Here is an 18,676-nt window from a genome sequence, read left to right as displayed (position 1 = left end):
AATGGGGTGTGTCAGGTCATGTAGTGGGAACAGGGCGCATCAGGACCATGGAGGGGAGTGGGGCACGTCAGGTTCATGTAGAGAACGGGACGTGTTGGGGTCATGTAGTGGGAATGGGGCGCATCAGGACCATGGAGGGGAGTGGGGCACGTCAGGTTCATGTAGAGAATGGGGTGTGTCGGGTCATGTAGTGGGAACGGGGCGCATCAGGACCATGGAGGGGGAGTGGGGCACGTCAGGTTCATGTAGAGAACGGGACGTGTTGGGGGTCATGTAGTGGGAATGGGGCGCATCAGGGCCATGGAGGGGGAGCGGGGCACATCAGGTTCATGTAGAGAATGGGGTGTGTCAGGGTTGTGTAGCATTTCAGGATTGTGTAGAGCGGGGTCCTGGTGTGGGGCAGCGGGGGACCCCTGAGGACTTGTTCAAGTACTTTACGGGGACGGGAACCCTGAGTGTTGGTGGGCCCAGCGCTAGCTGCAAGGGGAGAGCGCCCCCTGCTGAGGCCCAGCCCTGCTTCCTGGAGTGCCGTGGGTCAGGGTCCTCTCCATAGCCCTGTCCAACTCCAGCACTGGCTCGCCTCAGTGTGTGGCACCCCTGTTACACCTATCTTGCCATTGCCCCTTGCCCAGTACCCCCACGTACAGTGGTCTCCAAACTTTTGAGATTCGCGCCCCCCCCCCCTTTACCCCTGTCCGCGCCCCCCTCCTCCCGGAGCTGGGGCTGGGAGTGGGGCTGCAGCTCTGGGGGTGCGGGACACTGACACGGGGGCCAAGGCTGGGGCCAGAGCTGGGGGTGGGGCTGGAGCAGAGCTGGGTGGTGCTCCCTTACTGCCCCCCATGGGGGCTGGCCTGGGCCCCACCATGCCTCCCCGAATGTTTCTCCGAGCAGTTTGGGGACCTCTGGCCTAGTACCTTACATCCACCTGCCCCTCCCTCTGCTTCTCCACTCCCTGCCCATCTGCCGCCTTTGCTGATAAGTCCCCACCCCCTTATCCCACCTCCCGTCTCCCCTGAGCGCTGGCGCCCCTCCCCCCTCCTGGCCCATCTGGGGGGGGGGGGTGACATCATGGCAGGATGAGCTCATCGCTGGTGATTTACCACCACTGGGCTGGTGAGCTCAGCTGCCTTCATTAGGGAGAGGTGGTGAGCTGCTGGTAGGCCAGCCATCCCCCTGCCAATCTGGCCCCTGCACATACTCTGACATGGCACCACAGGGAGTGAAGGACGGAGTCCCAGCTGGGGGCACTGCCATAGGGAAGTTCACAGCATTGGAGTCCCATGGGGGAACTGAAAGGACCTTCCTTCCTGGGCATTTCATCTGACATTTCCATTGGCCATTCCCAGCAGGGGGCACTGTAGGAAGCTGGGCAGGAGCGCTGGCTGGGGGGGAAGCTCCCAGGGAGGGCTGGCAGTAGGTAGGGCTGGCAAATAGAATACAGCTCCCTCCTCCAGCTGGGGGGAGCGCTGGGGGACAAGGGTGTGTCGGATGGGAGGGAGAGGGGGGATAATCCAACCACACAGGTCTTGGCTATTCTTCAAGAAGCTTGTTCCCCCCTCCCCAGCCCCAAAAAGAGGCTTGATCCCCCATTTCCTGATCCTTCTCTCGCCCCCCCAACCATGAGACCCAGCCCTTCCCGCACTGCTGAGCCCCCCAGTGTGCCACATATTTTCACGCCTCCCCTGCTACTGAGTGCCCAGTATGCCAACCCTCCTTCCGTATGCATATCCCCCTTCCCAAAGCGTGGACTCTCTAGCTTTGGAGGGGTTACACTCGCAGTGAGAGGGCTGTGTGTGTAGTGGGGGGCTGCATGCACTAAGAGGTATATTGGCAGTGGGGGGGGCTGTGTGAGGTGATCAGGGCGGGGTACATTGGTGGTGGGGGGTAAACTGGTGGGGGCTGCGTGTACTAAGAGGGGTACATTGGCGGTGGGGGTGCATTGGTGGGGGGCTGTGTGTACTAAGGGGGGTACATTGGCAGTGGGGGGTAAACTGATGGGGGCTGCGTGTACTAAGAGGGGTACATTGGCGGTGGGGGTGCATTGGTGGGGGGCTGTGTGTACTAAGGGGGGTACATTGGCAGGGGTACATTGGCAGTGGGGGGTAAACTGGTGGGGGCTGCGTGTACTAAGAGGGGTACATTGGCGGTGGGGGTGCATTGGTGGGGGGCTGTGTGTACTAAGGGGGGTACATTGGCAGGGGTACATTGGCAGTGGGGGGTAAACTGGTGGGGGCTGCGTGTACTAAGAGGGGTACATTGGCGGTGGGGGTGCATTGGTGGGGGGCTGTGTGTACTAAGGGGGGTACATTGGCAGGGGTACATTGGCAGTGGGGGGTAAACTGGTGGGGGCTGCGTGTACTAAGAGGGGTACATTGGCGGTGGGGGTGCATTGGTGGGGGGCTGTGTGTACTAAGGGGGTACATAGGTGGGGGTACATTGGCAGTGGGGGGTGCACTTGTGGGGGCTGTGTGTACTAAGGGGGGTACATTGGTGGGGGTACATTGGCAGTGGGTGGTGCACTGGTGGGGGGCTGCATGTACTGAGGGGGGTACATTGGCAGTGGGGGGTGCACTGGTGGGGGGCTGTGTGTACTAAGGGGGGGTACATTGCCGGTGGGGGGTGCACTGGTGGGGGGCTGTGTGTACTAAGGGGGGTACATTGCCGGTGGGGGTACATTGGCGGGGAGCTGTGTGTGAGTGGGGTTCACTCTCCTGCCTGCTCCCCCAACCCCGCTCTGGACAGACAGCAGCATCCGGCTCTGATCACAATTGACCCAGTGCCTGGCTCCACACGCAGCCCGTACAGCTCCCATCCCTGAGCTCGGCAAGTCTGATCCTTGTCCCCCAGCCCCTGGATGGGCCCCTATGTCGGGCTTTGCCAGCCCAGCCGCCCCAGCCCCTGCTGCCTGCTGGGTGTTTGCACACACATGGCAGGAGGCCGGTGACCTTTGGCAAAGATCGATCAGCAAAGCCAGGGCTGCACTGGAATCCCAGCCCTTTGCTGCCTGGTCTTTCTCACAGGGGGTGCTGTGGGGAGCGGGGCTGGCTGTGTGGGGAGCTCCCGCCTACTCCAGCCCTGGCCCCTCCCGCAGGGGGTGCTGTGGGGGGTGGGGTGGATGTGCTTGTTGGGGGGAGCGCCCAGCTACTCCAGTCCCAGCAGGGGGCACTGTGGGACACAGCACAGGAGCCCTGTGGCTGTGGGGGGAGCTCCCAGCTGCTCCCATCCTGGCCTCCTCCAGTGAGCAAATTCCCTGAGGAGGGGGGTTGGCTGGAGAGCTGAGCCATCACACCTGCCCCTGCCTCCACTGGGCCTGTGCTCAGCCTTCCCCCCACCCATCCCCTTTCGGATCCTCTGATCATGCAGCCTCCTGGATTTTTATCTCAGTCAGATTTTTCATTAGCCTTGGGCTATGGGGAGAAAAACAGCCTGCCCCCCCCAGCTCCCACCCCCAGTGTACAGTATTTAATTATCTGTCAGTGATCCCCCCCAATACAATCTCTAGCTGGGGGAAAAAGCAAACTGCTCTGGAGAAAACATTCTGCTTGTGTTTGCACGCCTGTGTGTGTGTGCACACCTGTGTGTGTGTGTGTGTGTGCATGTGCCTGTGTGTTTGCGCATGCCTCTGTGTGTGTGTGCACCTTTGTGTCTCTGTGTGCAAAGGGTGTAGGGGGGGTGCAGAAGCTCAGAGCTGGGGAGCAAGGTGATTGGGGGGAAGAAACTGTGTGTGGGGATATGATCACTTTGAGTGGGGGAAGGGCAGTATGGGGGGTCTCTCTCCCCTACAGAGTTCGGAGGGGCGAGTGGGTAAATAATCAGGTGTTGGGGGTATGTTGCGCCTGGACTCGGTCTGTAGATTGCTTCCCAATCTTGCCCAAAAGGCAAAGGGATGGGGATCCAGAATGGGGAGCAATGAAGATACAGGGGGTCAGTCCTGCTGTCTGGAGGTGAAGGTACAGGGAGTCAGTTCTGGTCTCAGGGAGGGGGTGGACTCCAGCCCGCTGCTGCCGCTGCTAGGGGTCGGGGGGGGGGGGGAGAATTGAAGATGGAGGAGAGCTGGGGAGCGAGGGAGCGAGAAAGAGATCAGGGAGGAGAGCGCTGCATCTGTAAAGAGATCTCGCAAGCTCTCCCTCCCTTTGAAAGCAAGGAGGGCTGGGGGGGAGCCTCAGTAATTCAGCAGCCTTGGGGGGGGTGCCAGGTGCAATGAATTAAGGAGCTTGGAAACGCTGTCATTAGATTTCGGAGCGATTCGGTGCTCTGGTCCTCCCCCCATCCCCTCCCTCCCTCCGCCGACCCCCCTTCTTCGCTCCCTCCTTCCAGCCGTCCCTCTCCTCTGCAGCACACTCCAGCGAGCGCTGTGCCATTCCACTCGGCTCCCCCCCTCGCTCGCTCTCTCCGCGCACTGCCTTCGCCTTCATCCTTTTCTTTCTTCTCCTTCGCCAGCCCCCCTCCATCGGCAATTCTTACCCCCATCTCTCCTTCGCCGGCCCCCTCCATCAGCAATCCTTTGCCCCAGCCATCGCTCGCCCTGACACCTCCTCGGCTCCATGTCCCTGCCCTGAATTCAGAGGCTATTTTCCTCTTCACATCCTTCCCTTGCCTTTTCTCCTTCGTTTATTTTCCTCTCTTCCTTCTCCTGTCTGTCTCCATCCCTCCATCCTGCCCCCCTTGAAGGATGATGCACGACTCTAATTGAAATCCATCCCTTCCTCATTTATTTCAATTTTTTTGCACTTGTCCTCTGGCTTTTTTCTCTCGTTCCTCCTTTCCCTGGATGTTGGGGACCCTTTGATGCTTCCCCACCCCCCTCACCCCACTCCCGTCCTCCCCTCCCAGGGGAAGCTGGATGTACAGTGCTGCCGCCGGATACTGAAGGATGGGGACTTCTCTGTGAATCAAGGAGTGTGGAAGTGGAGGCGGGGAGGAGAGGAGAGGAGTCCTGAGCCGTCGCATCCATCCGTGGATCTGACCCCGGAGTTTATTTTTTTGGCACTTTGGATTTTTTTTTGAGGGGGGTTAACAATTTTTCAAACCCCCCCTCCCCACTTTTCGGTATTTTTTGCCAGGTGGATTTTTGGTGATTTGAGGGGTGTTTTTCTCCCATCGGCGAGCAAACCCGCGGTATGGACGGCGTCGTGCCTGGGATCTGACACCGTGACTCCCCTGGGGGCCGCCCGCCCCTCCCCGGCGCCCTGCGCCATGAGGAGGAGGAGCAGGGGTGAGGGCGCAGGGCAGGGGGCGCCATGGGCTGTGCTCGTGGCCGCGGCGCTGGCGACTCTGGCTGGGCCAGCTGGGGCGGCACGAGTGTCCTCCAGCCTCAGCACCACACACCACGTGCACCACTTCCACAACAAGCACGGCACGGTGCCCATCGCCATCAACCGCACGCCCTTCCTCACCCGTGGCGGCCATGGTAAGTGGGGACCCTCCCCAGATATCCCCTCTTTCCTCCCAATATCTCCTTCTCTCTCCCTGGTATCCCTTAGTATCCCCAACTCCCTCCCCAATATCTCCTACTGTCCCCCATATCCACCAGGTATCCCTGCCTCCCTCCCCCCTCATTCCTCCCCGGGTATCCCCTACTCCCCCAATATTCAACAGGTATCCCCTCCTCCCTCCCATCTTCCTTCCTCATTAGCCCCTCCTCCCCAGTATCCCTTCCTCCCTCTCCTGGTATCCCCTACTCCTCCCCATATCCACCAGGTACCTCTCATCCCTCTCCTCCTTCTCCCCAATATCCCCTCCTCCTTTACCTAGTCCTTCCTTGATATTCTCTATTCTCCCCCTCATATGCACCTGATGTGCCCTTCTCCCTCCCCTACTCTTCTCCATGTATCCCCCCCGGTATTCCATTCTGTCCCCCATATCCTCCAGGTATCCCCTTCTCCCTCCCCGTTCCTTCCTCAGTATCCCCTCCTCCCTCCCTGGTATCCCCTCTTCTCCCCATATCCACCAAGTATCCCTCCTCCCTCTCCTACTCTTCCCCTGGTATCCCTTCTTCTCTTATCTACTCTTTCCTTAGTATCCTCTATCTGCTCCCCATATCCACCTTGTGTGCCCTTCTCCCTACCCTATTTCTTCCCCAGTATCTCCTCCTCCCCTGATATACCCTACTCCCTCCCCCCATGCCCACCAGGTATCCTTTCCTCTCTCCACCACTCTTCCCCTGGTATGTCCTCTTCCCTCCCCTGTATTCCCTCCTCTCTCCTCGGTATCCTAAAGTATCCCTTTCCCCAATAGCCCCATCTCCTTCTCTCTCCCCAGTATCCATATTTCCCCCAATATTCCCTCCTCTCTCCTCCTGGTATCCCCAACTGCCTCCTAGTATCCCCTTCTCCCTCCCTGGTATCCCCTCCTTCTCAGATTTCTCATGGTGCCCATTGCTATCAATCACATCCCCTTCCTCACTCACCGTGGCCACAGTAAGTAGGGACCCTTCTCTTCTCCTAGTATCTCCTCCACCCTCCCCTCTGATATCCCTCCTTCTCCTGGTATCCCCCAGTATAGCCTTCTCCCTCCTCCCCATACCATCCTTCCTCCCTTAGTATCCCCCAGTATCCCGTCCTTCCCAGCACCCACACAGTGCCCATCGCTGTCAACCACAGGCCCTTCCTCACTCATCGTGGCCGCAGTAAGTTGGGACTCTTCCTTTCTTCCAGTATCCCCTCCTTCCTCCCCACTAATGTCCTCTCCTTCCCCCTGGTATCCCCCTGTATGCTCTTCTGCCTCCTCCACATACCATCTGACCCCCTGCACAGTGCCCATTGCCATCAACTGCACACCTTTCCTCACCCATGGCAGCCATGACAGAGACTCTTCCTTCCTCTGGTATCCCCTCCTGCTTCCCCACCCCCATAACCTTCCCTGGTATCCCCTCTGGTATCCCCTCCTTCTTCCCCACCCCCATAACCTTCCCTGGTATCCCCTCCAGTATCCCCTCCTTCTCTCCCCCATAACCTTCCCTGGTATCCCCTCCAGTATCCCCTCCTTCTCCCCCCCCATAACCTTCCCTGGTATCCCCTCCAGTATCCCCTCCTTCTTCCCCACCCCCATAACCTTCCCTGGTATCCCCTCCGGTATCCCCTCCTTCTTCCCCACCCCCATAACCTTCCCTGGTATCCCCTCCAGTATCCCCCTCTTCTCTCCCCCATAACCTTCCCTGGTATCCCCTCCAGTATCCCCTCCTTCTCTCCCCCATAACCTTCCCTGGTATCCCCTCCAGTATCCCCTCCTTCTCCCCCCCCATAACCATCCCTGGTATCCTCTCCAGTATCCCCTCCTTCTCCCTCCCATAACCTTCCCTGGTATCCCCTCCGGTATCCCCTCCTTCTTCCCCCACATAACCTTCCCTGGTATCCCCTCCAGTAATCCCTTCCTTCTCCCCCCCCCATAACCTTCCCTGGTATCCCATCCGGTATCCCCTCCTTCTTTCCCCCCCATAACCTTCCCTGGTATCCCCTTTGATATCCCCTCCTCCTTCCCCCCATAACCTTCCCTGGTATCCCCTCCTTTCTATCTCCTGCACATTGCCCATAACCCTCAGACACATGCCCTTCTTCACCCATGGCAGCCATGGTAGGTGAGGACCACTCCATCCTGGTATCCCCTCTGCTATCTGCTTCCTCCCCCCTTATCGGTATCCCTTCCTCCCCCACACAGCATCCTTCGCCATCCACCGCACACCTTTCCTCACCTGCAGTGGGCATGGTATCCCACACTTCCTTCCCTCAGTATCCCATACTTCCCCCTCCCACACATAGTGCCTCTTGCCATTAACCACACAACCTTCCTTACCTACTGGTATCCCTCTCTCCTTCCCCATGTGGCATGCAACCCTGCTCCTCATGGTCTCTCTCCATCTGTATTCCCTACCTCCCCTCTTCCCTCCCTGTGGCCCTTCTCTCCCTCTTCCCCTCACAGTGCATTCCTCTTCTTAGTATCCCCTCCCCTCTTAGTATCCCCTTCTTCTCCTCCCCTCCCTCCGTTCATGGTACCTCCCTCCCCCTGCCCCCATCGGATCACCTCTTCCTCACCCTCCCCTCACAGTGCATCCCCCAGTACTCCACCTTCTTTCCCCTCCCAGTATCTCCTCCTCCCGTCTCCCCAGTGGCTCCCTCTCCCCATGTAGCTCTCCAGTCCTTCCTGTCATTGATGAATCCTGCTCCCCTCCCCCAGGGTTCCTTCCCTCTCCTGATCTTGCCCTTTCACCCCCCCATACCCCTCCTCCCTCCCATCCCTGTCCCCAACCCCCCACTGCTTCAGCAAGGGCAGGGGAGGGGCCCCAGCCAGGCATTGCTGGTCATCTGGAGTGTCATGAAGAGAGCTTCTTGTGCCTGATCAACTTTTCAACTCATCCCCGCCCTGCTGGCATTGCTAGCTGAGTCCTAGCAAACTTGTATCACAGGTTGAGTGCAGGTCATGGGGTCAATGCATCCCCTCTGGTCTGTATAGCTGAGTCCTGGCAAACTTGTCTCAGATCTTGAGGGTGGGGAGCTGTATTGCGAGTTCCTTGGCATTTTTGCTGAGCCCTGACAAATGTGTGTTATGAGTGAGGGGGTGGGAATGGTGGGGAGGGTCCTGTTGTCAATGCATGGTCAGTTCCATACCTGAGCCCTGGCAAACTTGTGTTGTGGGTAGGGGAAGGAAAGCAGGGAGGGTCCTGCCATCAATGCGTCATCTTTACTGGGTGCCCGAGCTGAGAAAGGCACTCTCATCTCAGATCTCAAACTTGGTGGGGGGGGGGGGGGTACTGCTGGCTGCTGCACTGACCCCGCTCAAACTCTGCTCCTGTGTCTAGGGGTTGCTATGCCCCACATGGTGCTGGTTGCCCACCTGAGCCCTCATGCACTCGGAATGTGGATTGGGGTTGGGGGATCCCCCTGCTCCTCCTGGCCAGTACCCCTCCCCCACATTAGCATCTGCTTCAGCCCCACTCACCACCAGCTGAGCCCTAGCAAACTCCTCTCATTCCCCTCTGTCCCCCAATTGTCCCCTCCCCCCAGCACAATCCCCCCCATTCCCAGGGCAGTGCCCCCAAACCTTCATACTCTCTGAGCAAGTGAGCTGAAGCGTCGGTTTGTGGGGGGGGGGGGTTGTGCCAGCTGTGTCCAGCCCCACTCTGGCTGTGGGGTGAGAGGGGAGTGAGTGGGCAGAGGGGGTGCGGTGTGGGGATGGGGGTGAGTGTGAGGGGAGCACTGGAGGAGAGTGTGGGGGAGCACTGGGGTCAGATGTGGGGATGGGGTGAGGGGAGCACTGGGGAGGGAGAGTGTGGGGGAGCACTGGGGTCAGGTGTGAGGATGGGGGTGAGTGTGAGGGAAGCACTGGGGAGGGAGAGTGTGGGGGAGCACTGGGGAGTGGAGAGTGTGGGGGAATGCTGGGGTCAGGTATGGGGATGGGGGAGAGTGTGAGGGGAGCACTGGGAAGGCGGGAGTGTGGAGGAATGCTGGGGTAAGGTGTGGGGATGGGGTGAGTGTGAGGGGAGCACTGGGGAGGGATAGTGTGGGGGAGCGCTGGGGAGGCGGGAGTGTGGGGGAACGCTGAGGTCTGGTGTGGGGATGGAGTGAGTGTGAGGGGAGCACTGAGGAGGGGGAGTGTGGGGGAGTCCTGGAGTCAGGTGTGGGGATGGGAGAAGTGTGAGGGGAGCACTGGGGAGCGGGGAGGGGGGAATGCTGAGGTTGGGGATAGGGGGGAGTGTGAGGGGAGCACGGGCCAGAGGGAATGTGGGGGAGTGCTGGGGTCAGGTGGGGATGGGAGGTGAGTGTGAGGGGAGGAGTGGGGAGTGTAGGGGAATGCTGGGGTCAGGTGTGGGGATGGGGGGTGAGTGTGAGGGGGAGCACTGGGGAGGCAGGAGTGTGGGGGAGTGCTGGGGTCAGGTGGGGATGAGGGGTGAGTGTGAGGGGAGGAGTGGGGAGTGTGGGGGAATACTGGGGTCAGGTGTGGGGATGGGGGTGAGTGTGAGGGGAGCACTGGGGAGGGGGGAGTGTGGGGAACGCTACCTAGCTCCTGCCCCACATGTGTGGGGATGGGATGGTCCCAGGTGACGGAGTGAGACATTGATGCTTGGAGGACAGAATTACACTCAGGGCGAATTAGCACCCCCCCCCCCCCCATCACTCCTTCCTGCTTTGGGGATCAGAGAGGGCACCAAAGAGCTAACTCACACCCACCAGTGGGGGGATAGGTATAATTAACTCCATTGTATAGAAGAGTAAACTGAGACACAGAGAGGAGAAGGGACTTGCCCTATTAGATACAGGGATAGAACCCAGCCCCCCCTCCTCTGACCCGCTAGATCCCACCCCCCTCCCAGAGCTGGGGATAGAACCCAGGAGTCCTGGCTCCAATCCCCCCACTAGAACACATCCTGTTGGTTGCTGGACCCCCCCCTCCTTGACCCCCTGGATCCCTAGAAGCTGGCTTGTGCTCACAGCTGATGGGGGGTAGGTACTGGTGCGGCGGGGCTGTGCCATTGGGGGAAGGGGTAGATCCCCCCCAGCCTCTGGGAATGGATTATGTGGTCTGTTCAGTGCTTGGCTTTACATCCTGTTGAAACCGGGGGGTAGAAAAGGAGGGGAAGGAAGGAAGGAGAAGGAGGGATGAAAGAGAAGAAGCGAAAGGAATGAGGGGTGGAGATGAAGGGAGGGATGAAAAAGAGACCAGCTTGCGGGAAGGGGGCTGCCTGTCATTCTACACCCCCCCCTCACACACACTCGATAAGTAGGTAGCTCTCCCCACTCTACACATTATGTAACACCTGGGCTGCCCAGCTGGCTGATTGGTGCTTGGTGGCTGCTGGGAGCACTGAACCCCCGCCCACGGGTAGCCTTTGGAGAGTAGGGCATCGGGCTAGGATCACCACATTGGGGTGTCCTGCCAGCCCCCCCCCCCAGATCCCCACACACCTGGCCTTCTCCATCATGTCCAGAGTGCCCCACCATTTAAAGCAGTCAGTTCCCCCTGCCCAGGCGGCAGGATTATCTCCTATGTGAGGAGGGGAAAGGAGTGGGGTCTAATGGATTGAATTGGGGCTGGGGGCCAAGACTCCTGGGTTCTATCGCTAGCTCAGGGAGGGGTGGGAGATCTAGTGGTTAGAGTGGGGGCATTGGGAGTCAGGACTCCTGGGTTCTATCCCCTGGCCCTGGCCCTGTTTCAGTGTTGCTATTATTCCAGTCTCTGTCCATCTTGAGCCAGGCCCCTACCCCTGTTAGCTAATGAGCCAGGCCTAGGCCTAGTGATGAGCTCGACTTGGATTAGCCAGGTCAGCAGGGTGTGTGTGCTCAGGACCCAGACAGCCCCACCATGACCTGACTGTACAAGGGGTCCTCCAATCCCCCACTGGGCATGGGCTGGATGTGACAATGGGTAACTGCTCTGACCTAGTGTGAAAGGAGGTGCTCTTGTGGGGGGCTCCCAGGCTGCCCATGGTGGGTCTCCCCCTAGCACCTCTTTGGAGCAAACAGCCCCCTCTTCCAGCTGCCCCTGACAGTGCGGGTGCCCCCATGCTGCCAGCATCTCTGCCTGGCTGGGAGTGAAAGGCCTGGGCAGGTTTCTGCAGAGCCAAGGGGGATTCAGTTACTCAGGGAGACTGTGCTTGGCAGTGGATTTTGCCTGCAGCTTTGCTTGCCCCCTCCGCCCCCCCCCCCAGCTGCAGTTGTGGACAAATGAAGCAGGGGGGCGCTGGGCGTGGGGACCTGCAGCAGAGGTCTGCTCTCTCCCTTGGGCTGCTGGCGCTGCTGGCCCTGGTGCTGAAATGGCCTGAGAGCCTGACCAGGTGGGAGTCTGTGCTGAGCAGCCTGGGGCCTTGTTCGGTGCTTGGATGGGAGCCCCCCCCTTGAGCCCTGGGGACACTCTCCCTGGTGGGTCAGTGCTGAGGTGAAGGGGGGAAGGGGTGGGGGGGGGCTGTCCCCTCAGAGTCAGTTCTGACCCCAGTGCCGCAGCATGGCACTAGGGGGTGGGGCAGCTCACTAGGGGGCAGTTTCCTCTCAGTCAGCGCTGGCCCCAGCATGGCACTAGGGGGCGCTGTGCTGCAAGGAGGTGTAAAAAAACCAGTCTGGTTTGTGCTCAGCCAGGCCTTGGGAGGTGAGTGTGTTTAGATCGTGCACCCCCAAGGCTGCAAGGGGTTAACATCATCTCCCCACCATATAGCCTTCAGCCCCATGATACCTCGCCAGCTGTGCATGATTAATGCCATGCAGCAAGGCCCCCTCACACACACACTTATGGGGGCCTCACGGGGCATGCAGGGCAGGCGCGGCCCCTACTCCCATCCCACCATCTCTGCAAGGATTTCTCTCCTTCCTTTCTCTTTTCCCCTTCCCTCTCTCAGTCGTTCCTTTGTCTCCATCTCTCTTTTCCCCTTTTCTCCTGCCCTTTTCTCTTACTCCACTTTCACATCCTTCTTTCTTCACCACCTCCCTTTCTCTGCCATTTTCCTTCCCCTCCCCCAGTCCCTCTTCTCCGTCCCTCCTTGGATTCCTTCTTTGTCTCCTTCCCCTCTTGTTCTCCTTCTCCCTTTCATTCCCTCCCCTTCTCTCCCTCCTCCTCCCCCCCTTGCCTCCTCTCCTCCATTTCCACCTCCCCGCTTTCTCCAGTTCCTCTCACTCCTTCATTCCTCGTCTGCCACCTTCCCCATAATGCAGATGGGGGTTCCCCAGGCCCCTCTCGCCCTGAGAGGGGAGGCAAGGATCTCCCTGGCCATGCCAATGGGTCCCCCCTCCCTTGTCTGCTCGTCTGTCATTAAGCTCTGGCAGAGCAGCCCCTCGAATTCCCCCAGCGAGCAGGCAGATGCTGAGCCTGCAGTATCCAGCAGGGAGAGCAGGGGGAGGCAGGGCTTGCAGACGCAAATCAAAGAAAGGACAGATTTCTCCCCAGTAGGGGACGGGGGACTTTGGTCTGTCCATCCGGCTCACTGGACACACAGACAATCCAAAGGACAACAGCTGGCTGGAGACACAATCCTGGAAAGCGTGACCTGGCTGCCTTCGGGTGGTGTGGGGGACGGGAGGGAATGGGGGAATGCACTGCAAGTCTATGGGGTGTAGCGGGGAACAGGAGGGAATGGGGGAATGTACTGCATGTCTAGGAGATGGGGGAGCTGAGAGTCAGGACTCCTGGGTTCTGTCCCTGGCTCTAGGAGGGGAGTGGGGGCTAGTGAGAGCCAGGATTCCTGGGTTCTATTCCAATTCTGGGAGGGGTCTCTGGTGGTTACAGCAGGAAACCCGGCTCGTCAGTGGGCAGGATCTGGGTGTCTGCTCCATCCTTGGCAGGACAGTTGCCCTCCTTTCCATCCCTCTGGTAAACAGTTGGTGGTCTCCATCAATTCCCGGCCGGCAGACGATTTATGGCATTAACCCGCTCGTTAATTATTACTCAAGCGTACAGTTTAATATGCTAATCAAGGCAGCCCCGGCTCGGGCCCATGGTTATGGCGTCGTGACACTATTTACGGTGTGTCCCGCTCCAGGTTACAGCAGCCCAAGGATTTATGGGCCTCACACACAGATGGTTTTATTAATTAATTGCTGCTCCCCACGTGGTTCGCTGCGGCTCACGGAGGCCAGGGTCATGTCCAGAGCCCCAGCTAACCTGAGACCCTCACAGGCCCTGCGGCCCACAGAGCCAGTGAATGTGCAGCTCCATGGGACCCAATTTGCCATGGGCTTTGTGCTTCTCCATCGATCCCCATCATCTACCTGCTATCTAATGCCAGCCAAAGGCCGGCCTGTGTTCTACATCTGAGATGCCCATCACTGTGGAGCTGAGCCCAGCTCCAGACTTGGTAACCATTGAAGAGTCTAACCCCTGGGAAGGAAGTTGTAGTTACAGAGCTGTGAAAAGAGCCCCTGAGTCCTGACTCCCAGCCCTCAGCTCTATACACTAGATCCACTGCCCTCCCAGAGCTGGGGATAGAACCCAGGAGTCCTGACTCCCAGCTCTATACACTAGACCCACTGCCCTCCCAGAGCTGGGGATAGAACCCAGGAGTCCTGACTCCCAGCTCTATACACTAGACCCACTGCCCTCCCAGAGCTGGGGATAGAACCCAGGAGTCCTGACTCCCAGCTCTAGCTACTAGACCCACTGCCCTCCCAGAGCTGGGGATAGACTCATGACTCCCAGTGCAGCCTCTGCTAGCTGGCCTGGCTTAGTGAGATGCCAGGTGTTGGCACTGGGGTAATTGAATCCAGGCTTCAGGGCACTGGGGGGTCATCTCCAGCATTCAGAAAGGAGCCTTGCCCCCTCCCATGTGGTGTTTCCCAGGGGATCCAGGAATTAAGGATTCCAGGAATTCTTTCTCAGAAGTACCCATATTGACACCTGCTGGCAGGGGGGATGACAGGCTGGATGGACCCATAGGTCTGATCGGCGTTGGTGTGGCATACCAGGTTGGATGGGCCCCTGGGGCTGTTCTGGGGAGGCGGGGGCAGGGGATACCAGGCTGGATGGGCCCCTGGGGCTGATCTGGGGTGATGGGGGCAGGGGATACCAGGTTGGATGGGCTCCTGGGGCTGATCTGGGGTGATGGGGGCAGGGGATACCAGGTTGGATGGGCTCCTGGGGCTGATGCATTGGGGCATGGGGATATGCCATGAGATGTTGCCCTAAAGTCAGTAATTTCATAGCTCCAACTGCAATCCCAGAGTAGTGCTGGGGGAGCAGAGGGAGGGGGGCTGTGATGGGGGCCGCGAGGGGCTCTGTGCACTGAGTCTCTCTGGCGTGAAGGGAGAGCACTTTGTAATTCATGAAGTATGACACGGGGAGCGCGTGCGTTGCCGATAGACACGGCGCAATTGAATTCCGGGGCCGAGCGAAAGCGATTTCCCTGGGACTCGGGGGCGGGGGGAGATGAACAGAGAAAGCGAGCGTCAGCTCCGTCCGACTGGCTGCAATACACGGGAGGGGAATTTATTAGGCTGCTCTTCCCAGCCTTATGAGGCGGAAATACGGTTTGTTGTAAAGAGCTGTTTGTTTGAGAGCTGAACTCTCTTGGGTGAGAGGATCCATAAGGGAGCGCATGTGAGTGTGCACATGTGTGTGTATGTGTGTGCACGTGCAACAGGCCAGGGCTTGTGACAGCGGGCATTCTCCAGAGAAGGGCACACGGGCCTCTGGGACCCACCCCCAGGGCAGGGGACTGGCTGGCTCAGGGGGTGGGGGACAGGAGCTGGGGCCTTTGCCCCCTAGTCCAGCCTCAAGGGGCTGGGTGCGAGGTCTGGTGTTTCACCCCAATGGCTGGAGGGGTCAGTGGCATTGGAACAGTTCGCATAGTGGGGGCACTGAGCCATTAAACAAAACTGCAAACCCTGGATATAATGGAACCCACTTCAAGCCAGGGGGTGCAGCAGCCCCCGCAGCACCCCTAGTTCCAGCACCTCTGGGAGGCGGTGTCTGTGTTTCCGGTTCCCCTGCAGCCACTCTGACCAGCACAGGAGTTACCAGGGAACTGTCCCGGGGCAGGGGCATGGGAGCTGGGGTCAGGAAGAAACATCTGCCTCCAGCCAGGGATTGTCCTGTGCTGGGGGGTGGCAGGGTGTTCCGTTTCCAGGCTATGTTAGCAGTGAGCAGAGAGGGGATCCCAGGCTGGATGGGCCCATAGGTCTGAGCTGGGGGCGGGGGGATGGAGGCAGAAGGGATTCCAGGCTGGATGGGTCCATTGGCTGCATTGCGTCTAATACGGGTAGCAGTATGGTGAGTATTGAACACCCCCTCTCTCCCCTGCCCTACCTCCTCCCGTGCAGCTGCAGCATGCAAAGGGTTAATCCCCCTTCTCATCTGGAGGGCAGGCATCAGGCTGGTGGAGGGAGGGAGCTGGGTATTAGGGTTGCCGTGGAAACGGCAGAGATTCGGGAGTACTGCAGTGATGGGAGCTCTGGGGCTCATTAGCGGCCTCACTCCCCCCTCGCTCAGAAGGGCAGAGAGAGAGAGATGGCTGGGGGGGCCCAGAGACAGGTGGTCCTGGTGACTGGAGAATCTGGGGGGTATGGAGGGGGTGATCTCAGGGGTGGGGGGTTCTGGGGGCTGGTGGAAGGCGGGTACATGACTGGTGGCCTGTGGAGATCTTGGTGGCTCAGCAGGTCTGGGGAGGCGGGAGCCCCAGTGTTTGTGGGGCCCAAGCAAGGAGCAGTGAGGAGGAGCCCCGTGGTTTGGGGATGGCTCATAGGGGGGGCAGTGGCTGAGAGTCCATCGTGAGCCTAGGTTCTGGAGCAGGGGGGAGCTTGTTGGCTGCAGGTGCCTGTGAGGTATGGGGATTGCAGTAGGGGGGTCCATGGGGACCCAATGAGGCAGCAGGAAGGGACCCAGTGGCTGGGGGGAATCATGAGGAGGGGGCAGTGTGTGGGGAGTCCATGCTGAGCCTGGAAGTTGAGGGGGCAGAGTCTGGGGGCTGGTAGTGGTGGCTGTGGGGGAGCAGTGGTTGTGGAGGCCTCAGGGGACAATGACTGTGGGGGCTGGTAGCTAGGGCTGGGGTGGGAGCAGTGGCTGGGGAGGCCTGGGGAGACAGTGATGGGGGCGCTGGTAGCTGGGGCTGAGGGGGCAGTGGCTGCGGAAGCCTGGGAAGCAGAGGCAGGGGGAGGCTGGTAGCTGGGGTTGGGGAGGGCAGTGGCTGGGGACGCCTGGGGAGCAGAGGCTGGAGGGGCTGGTAGGTGAGGCCGAGGGGGGCAGTGGCTGGGGAGGCCTGGGGGGACAGCGATGGGGGGACTGGTAGCTCAGGCTTGGGGGGGACAGCAGCAGAGTTGTGGGTTTGAGAGCGGAGACCCAATTATTGTGCTCTGAGTGCACAGGCTGATTTTTGGGGGGTGGGGTGGTGCGTGTGTTGAAAAAGGAGAGAGAGGAAGGGTTGGGAGGCAGAGGCTGGGGGGGGGGGAATGTTTGTTCCCAGGAGATGACCCCCGGCAGACTGGGATGCTGGGAGGACTGGTGGAGATGCCCCCCAACATGGGGGCTAGGGAGAGGTGCGGTCTCTGCCCCCCTTCACGTATGGCAGCGGTTGCTATTCTGAGCAGGACTAGGCTAATGAGACCTAATGTCCTTGTGCTGCCTCTAATGGGTCATTTCCCAGACAATTAGCCGCAGTGGAGGCTGGAGCTGGCCTGGGATCCCTGGGCATGTGGGTCCTCCCGCCCACCCCACCTTGGCCGCTGGCCTCCCCTTGGAGAGCCCACAAATGGATCACAGCCCCCCACAGCTCGCTCCAACCACAGCCCAGCTGGGGCCAAGGGCTGCGGCTGTATGGCATCTGTCTCTCTCTCCATCCAACCCCAGCCACACACCCTGTAGCCAATCACCCCAGGCCAAACCTGCCCCCAGCCCCTCAGGCCAGTCTCTAGGCTGCATTTTCGAGACCCCATCCCCCGGTGTACATTAAATGGATGTGATGTCGCCAATAGACAAAGTATTATGGGAACCTCCTGGCTAGCGACTGGGGAGCCCCCCTCATACACAAGGTGTCTTTTTCACAGTGTTTGCAGGGCAGCAGAAAACTGCAGTGCCAGGTACTCCGGGTCAGGTCCCTGCATGGACTCCCCATGCTGTCATGGGGCTGTGGTATGTGTGAGCTTATGACGCATGTGCATGTGTGTGCTACACCATGAGTGTCTGTGATAGTCCACGCATGTGTGCACTACACCCTGTGTGTGTCGGATAGTTCATGTGTGTGTTACGCCCTGTGTCTGTGATGTGTGCGTTGAATATGGATCCTGCACTAGCTTTTCCTCCCTTTTGCACAGAGAGCGAATGGATTGGGGGGGCAGGGGAGATTAGGGGCTGACTGGCTGGCCCCCCCAGGGGGAAATGTGAGCCGAGTGCCTGCCACTTCTATTGACATTTCCAGCACAAATGCCTCTCTAAGCCAGGTAATTACAGGAGCGATATTAGGTGCTTTTGCTTAGGCCTGTGATTTGCAAGGGAAATGAGGCACGCTGCAGGCTTTGCCCAAGCAGCTGCGCCGGGCAGGGATCAAAGGTGGGTTGGGGGCAGGGCTGGGCTATTCCAGGGAGGGGGAAGCCATGCAGCTGGGGCAGCTGCAGCCAGCTGGGGGTGTCTCATGGCCCCGCACAGCCGCCTGTCTGCATGAGGGGGGGAAATGGAATGCGGGTCTAGAGCCTTGCAAGGCTTTGGCTTCGTACAGTGCAACAACTGGAGCAGAAAGGATTGGCTGGCTGGCTGCACCGCTTCCCTAGAGCCGAGGAGCCAAGAGCTCCCTGTACTGACTCAGCCCACGCTAAAGCCCTGATCCTGCATAGGGGGCACAACTACATCCCCCACTGTAGACCTGGCACAGAGGCAATGGCATTCTCCTGCTATACACCTGCTCATGGTGTGGGGAGACAACCACATCCCGCCCCCCACTATAGACCTGCTTGTGGTGTGGGGACACAACCACATCCCGCCCCCCACTATAGATCTGCTTGTGGTGTGGGGACACAACCACATCCCGCCCCCCACTATAGACCTGTTCATGGCACAGGGAGATAACCACGTCCCGCCCCCCGCTATAGACCTGTTCATGGTGTGGGGACACAACCACATCCTGCCCCCCCACTATAGACCTGCTCGTGATGTAGGGAGACAACCACATCCCGCCCCCCACTATAGACCTGTTCATGGCACAGGGAGATAACCACGTCCCGCCCCCCGCTATAGACCTGTTCATAGTGTGGGGACACAACCACATCCCGTCCCC

General features: G+C 59.5%; 2 protein-coding genes across 41 annotated transcripts in view; both read left to right on the top strand.

Moving 5' to 3' along the window:
- The window catches only part of LOC135972852 (serine/arginine repetitive matrix protein 2-like), a 303,518-nt gene that overhangs the window by 66,706 nt on the left and 218,136 nt on the right, over window positions 1-18,676 (top strand). The window lies entirely within an intron of this gene.
- Window positions 1-18,676, top strand: part of NRXN2 (neurexin 2) — a 316,444-nt gene that overhangs the window by 197,333 nt on the left and 100,435 nt on the right. The window contains exon 1 of one of the 40 annotated variants that reach the window (XM_008179698.4): window positions 4,357-5,410. The exons of 36 other annotated variants lie outside the window; for them this stretch is intronic. In XM_008179698.4, coding sequence (XP_008177920.1) covers window positions 5,197-5,410 — 214 coding nt within the window. In that variant the 5' untranslated portion in view covers window positions 4,357-5,196. Of the gene's footprint in view, window positions 1-4,356; window positions 5,411-18,676 lie in introns of those variants that run through there. 3 more of the 40 variants (XM_024100299.3, XM_005307931.5, XM_008179696.4) reach the window with 3 other exon arrangements.

Source organism: Chrysemys picta, chromosome 7 (genome assembly GCF_011386835.1).
Source record: "Chrysemys picta bellii isolate R12L10 chromosome 7, ASM1138683v2, whole genome shotgun sequence".
In the NCBI taxonomy this organism is placed as follows: domain Eukaryota; kingdom Metazoa; phylum Chordata; order Testudines; family Emydidae; genus Chrysemys; species Chrysemys picta.
The sequence above is the reverse complement of the archived record's forward strand: the minus strand, read 5'-3'. Positions and strand labels throughout refer to the sequence as shown.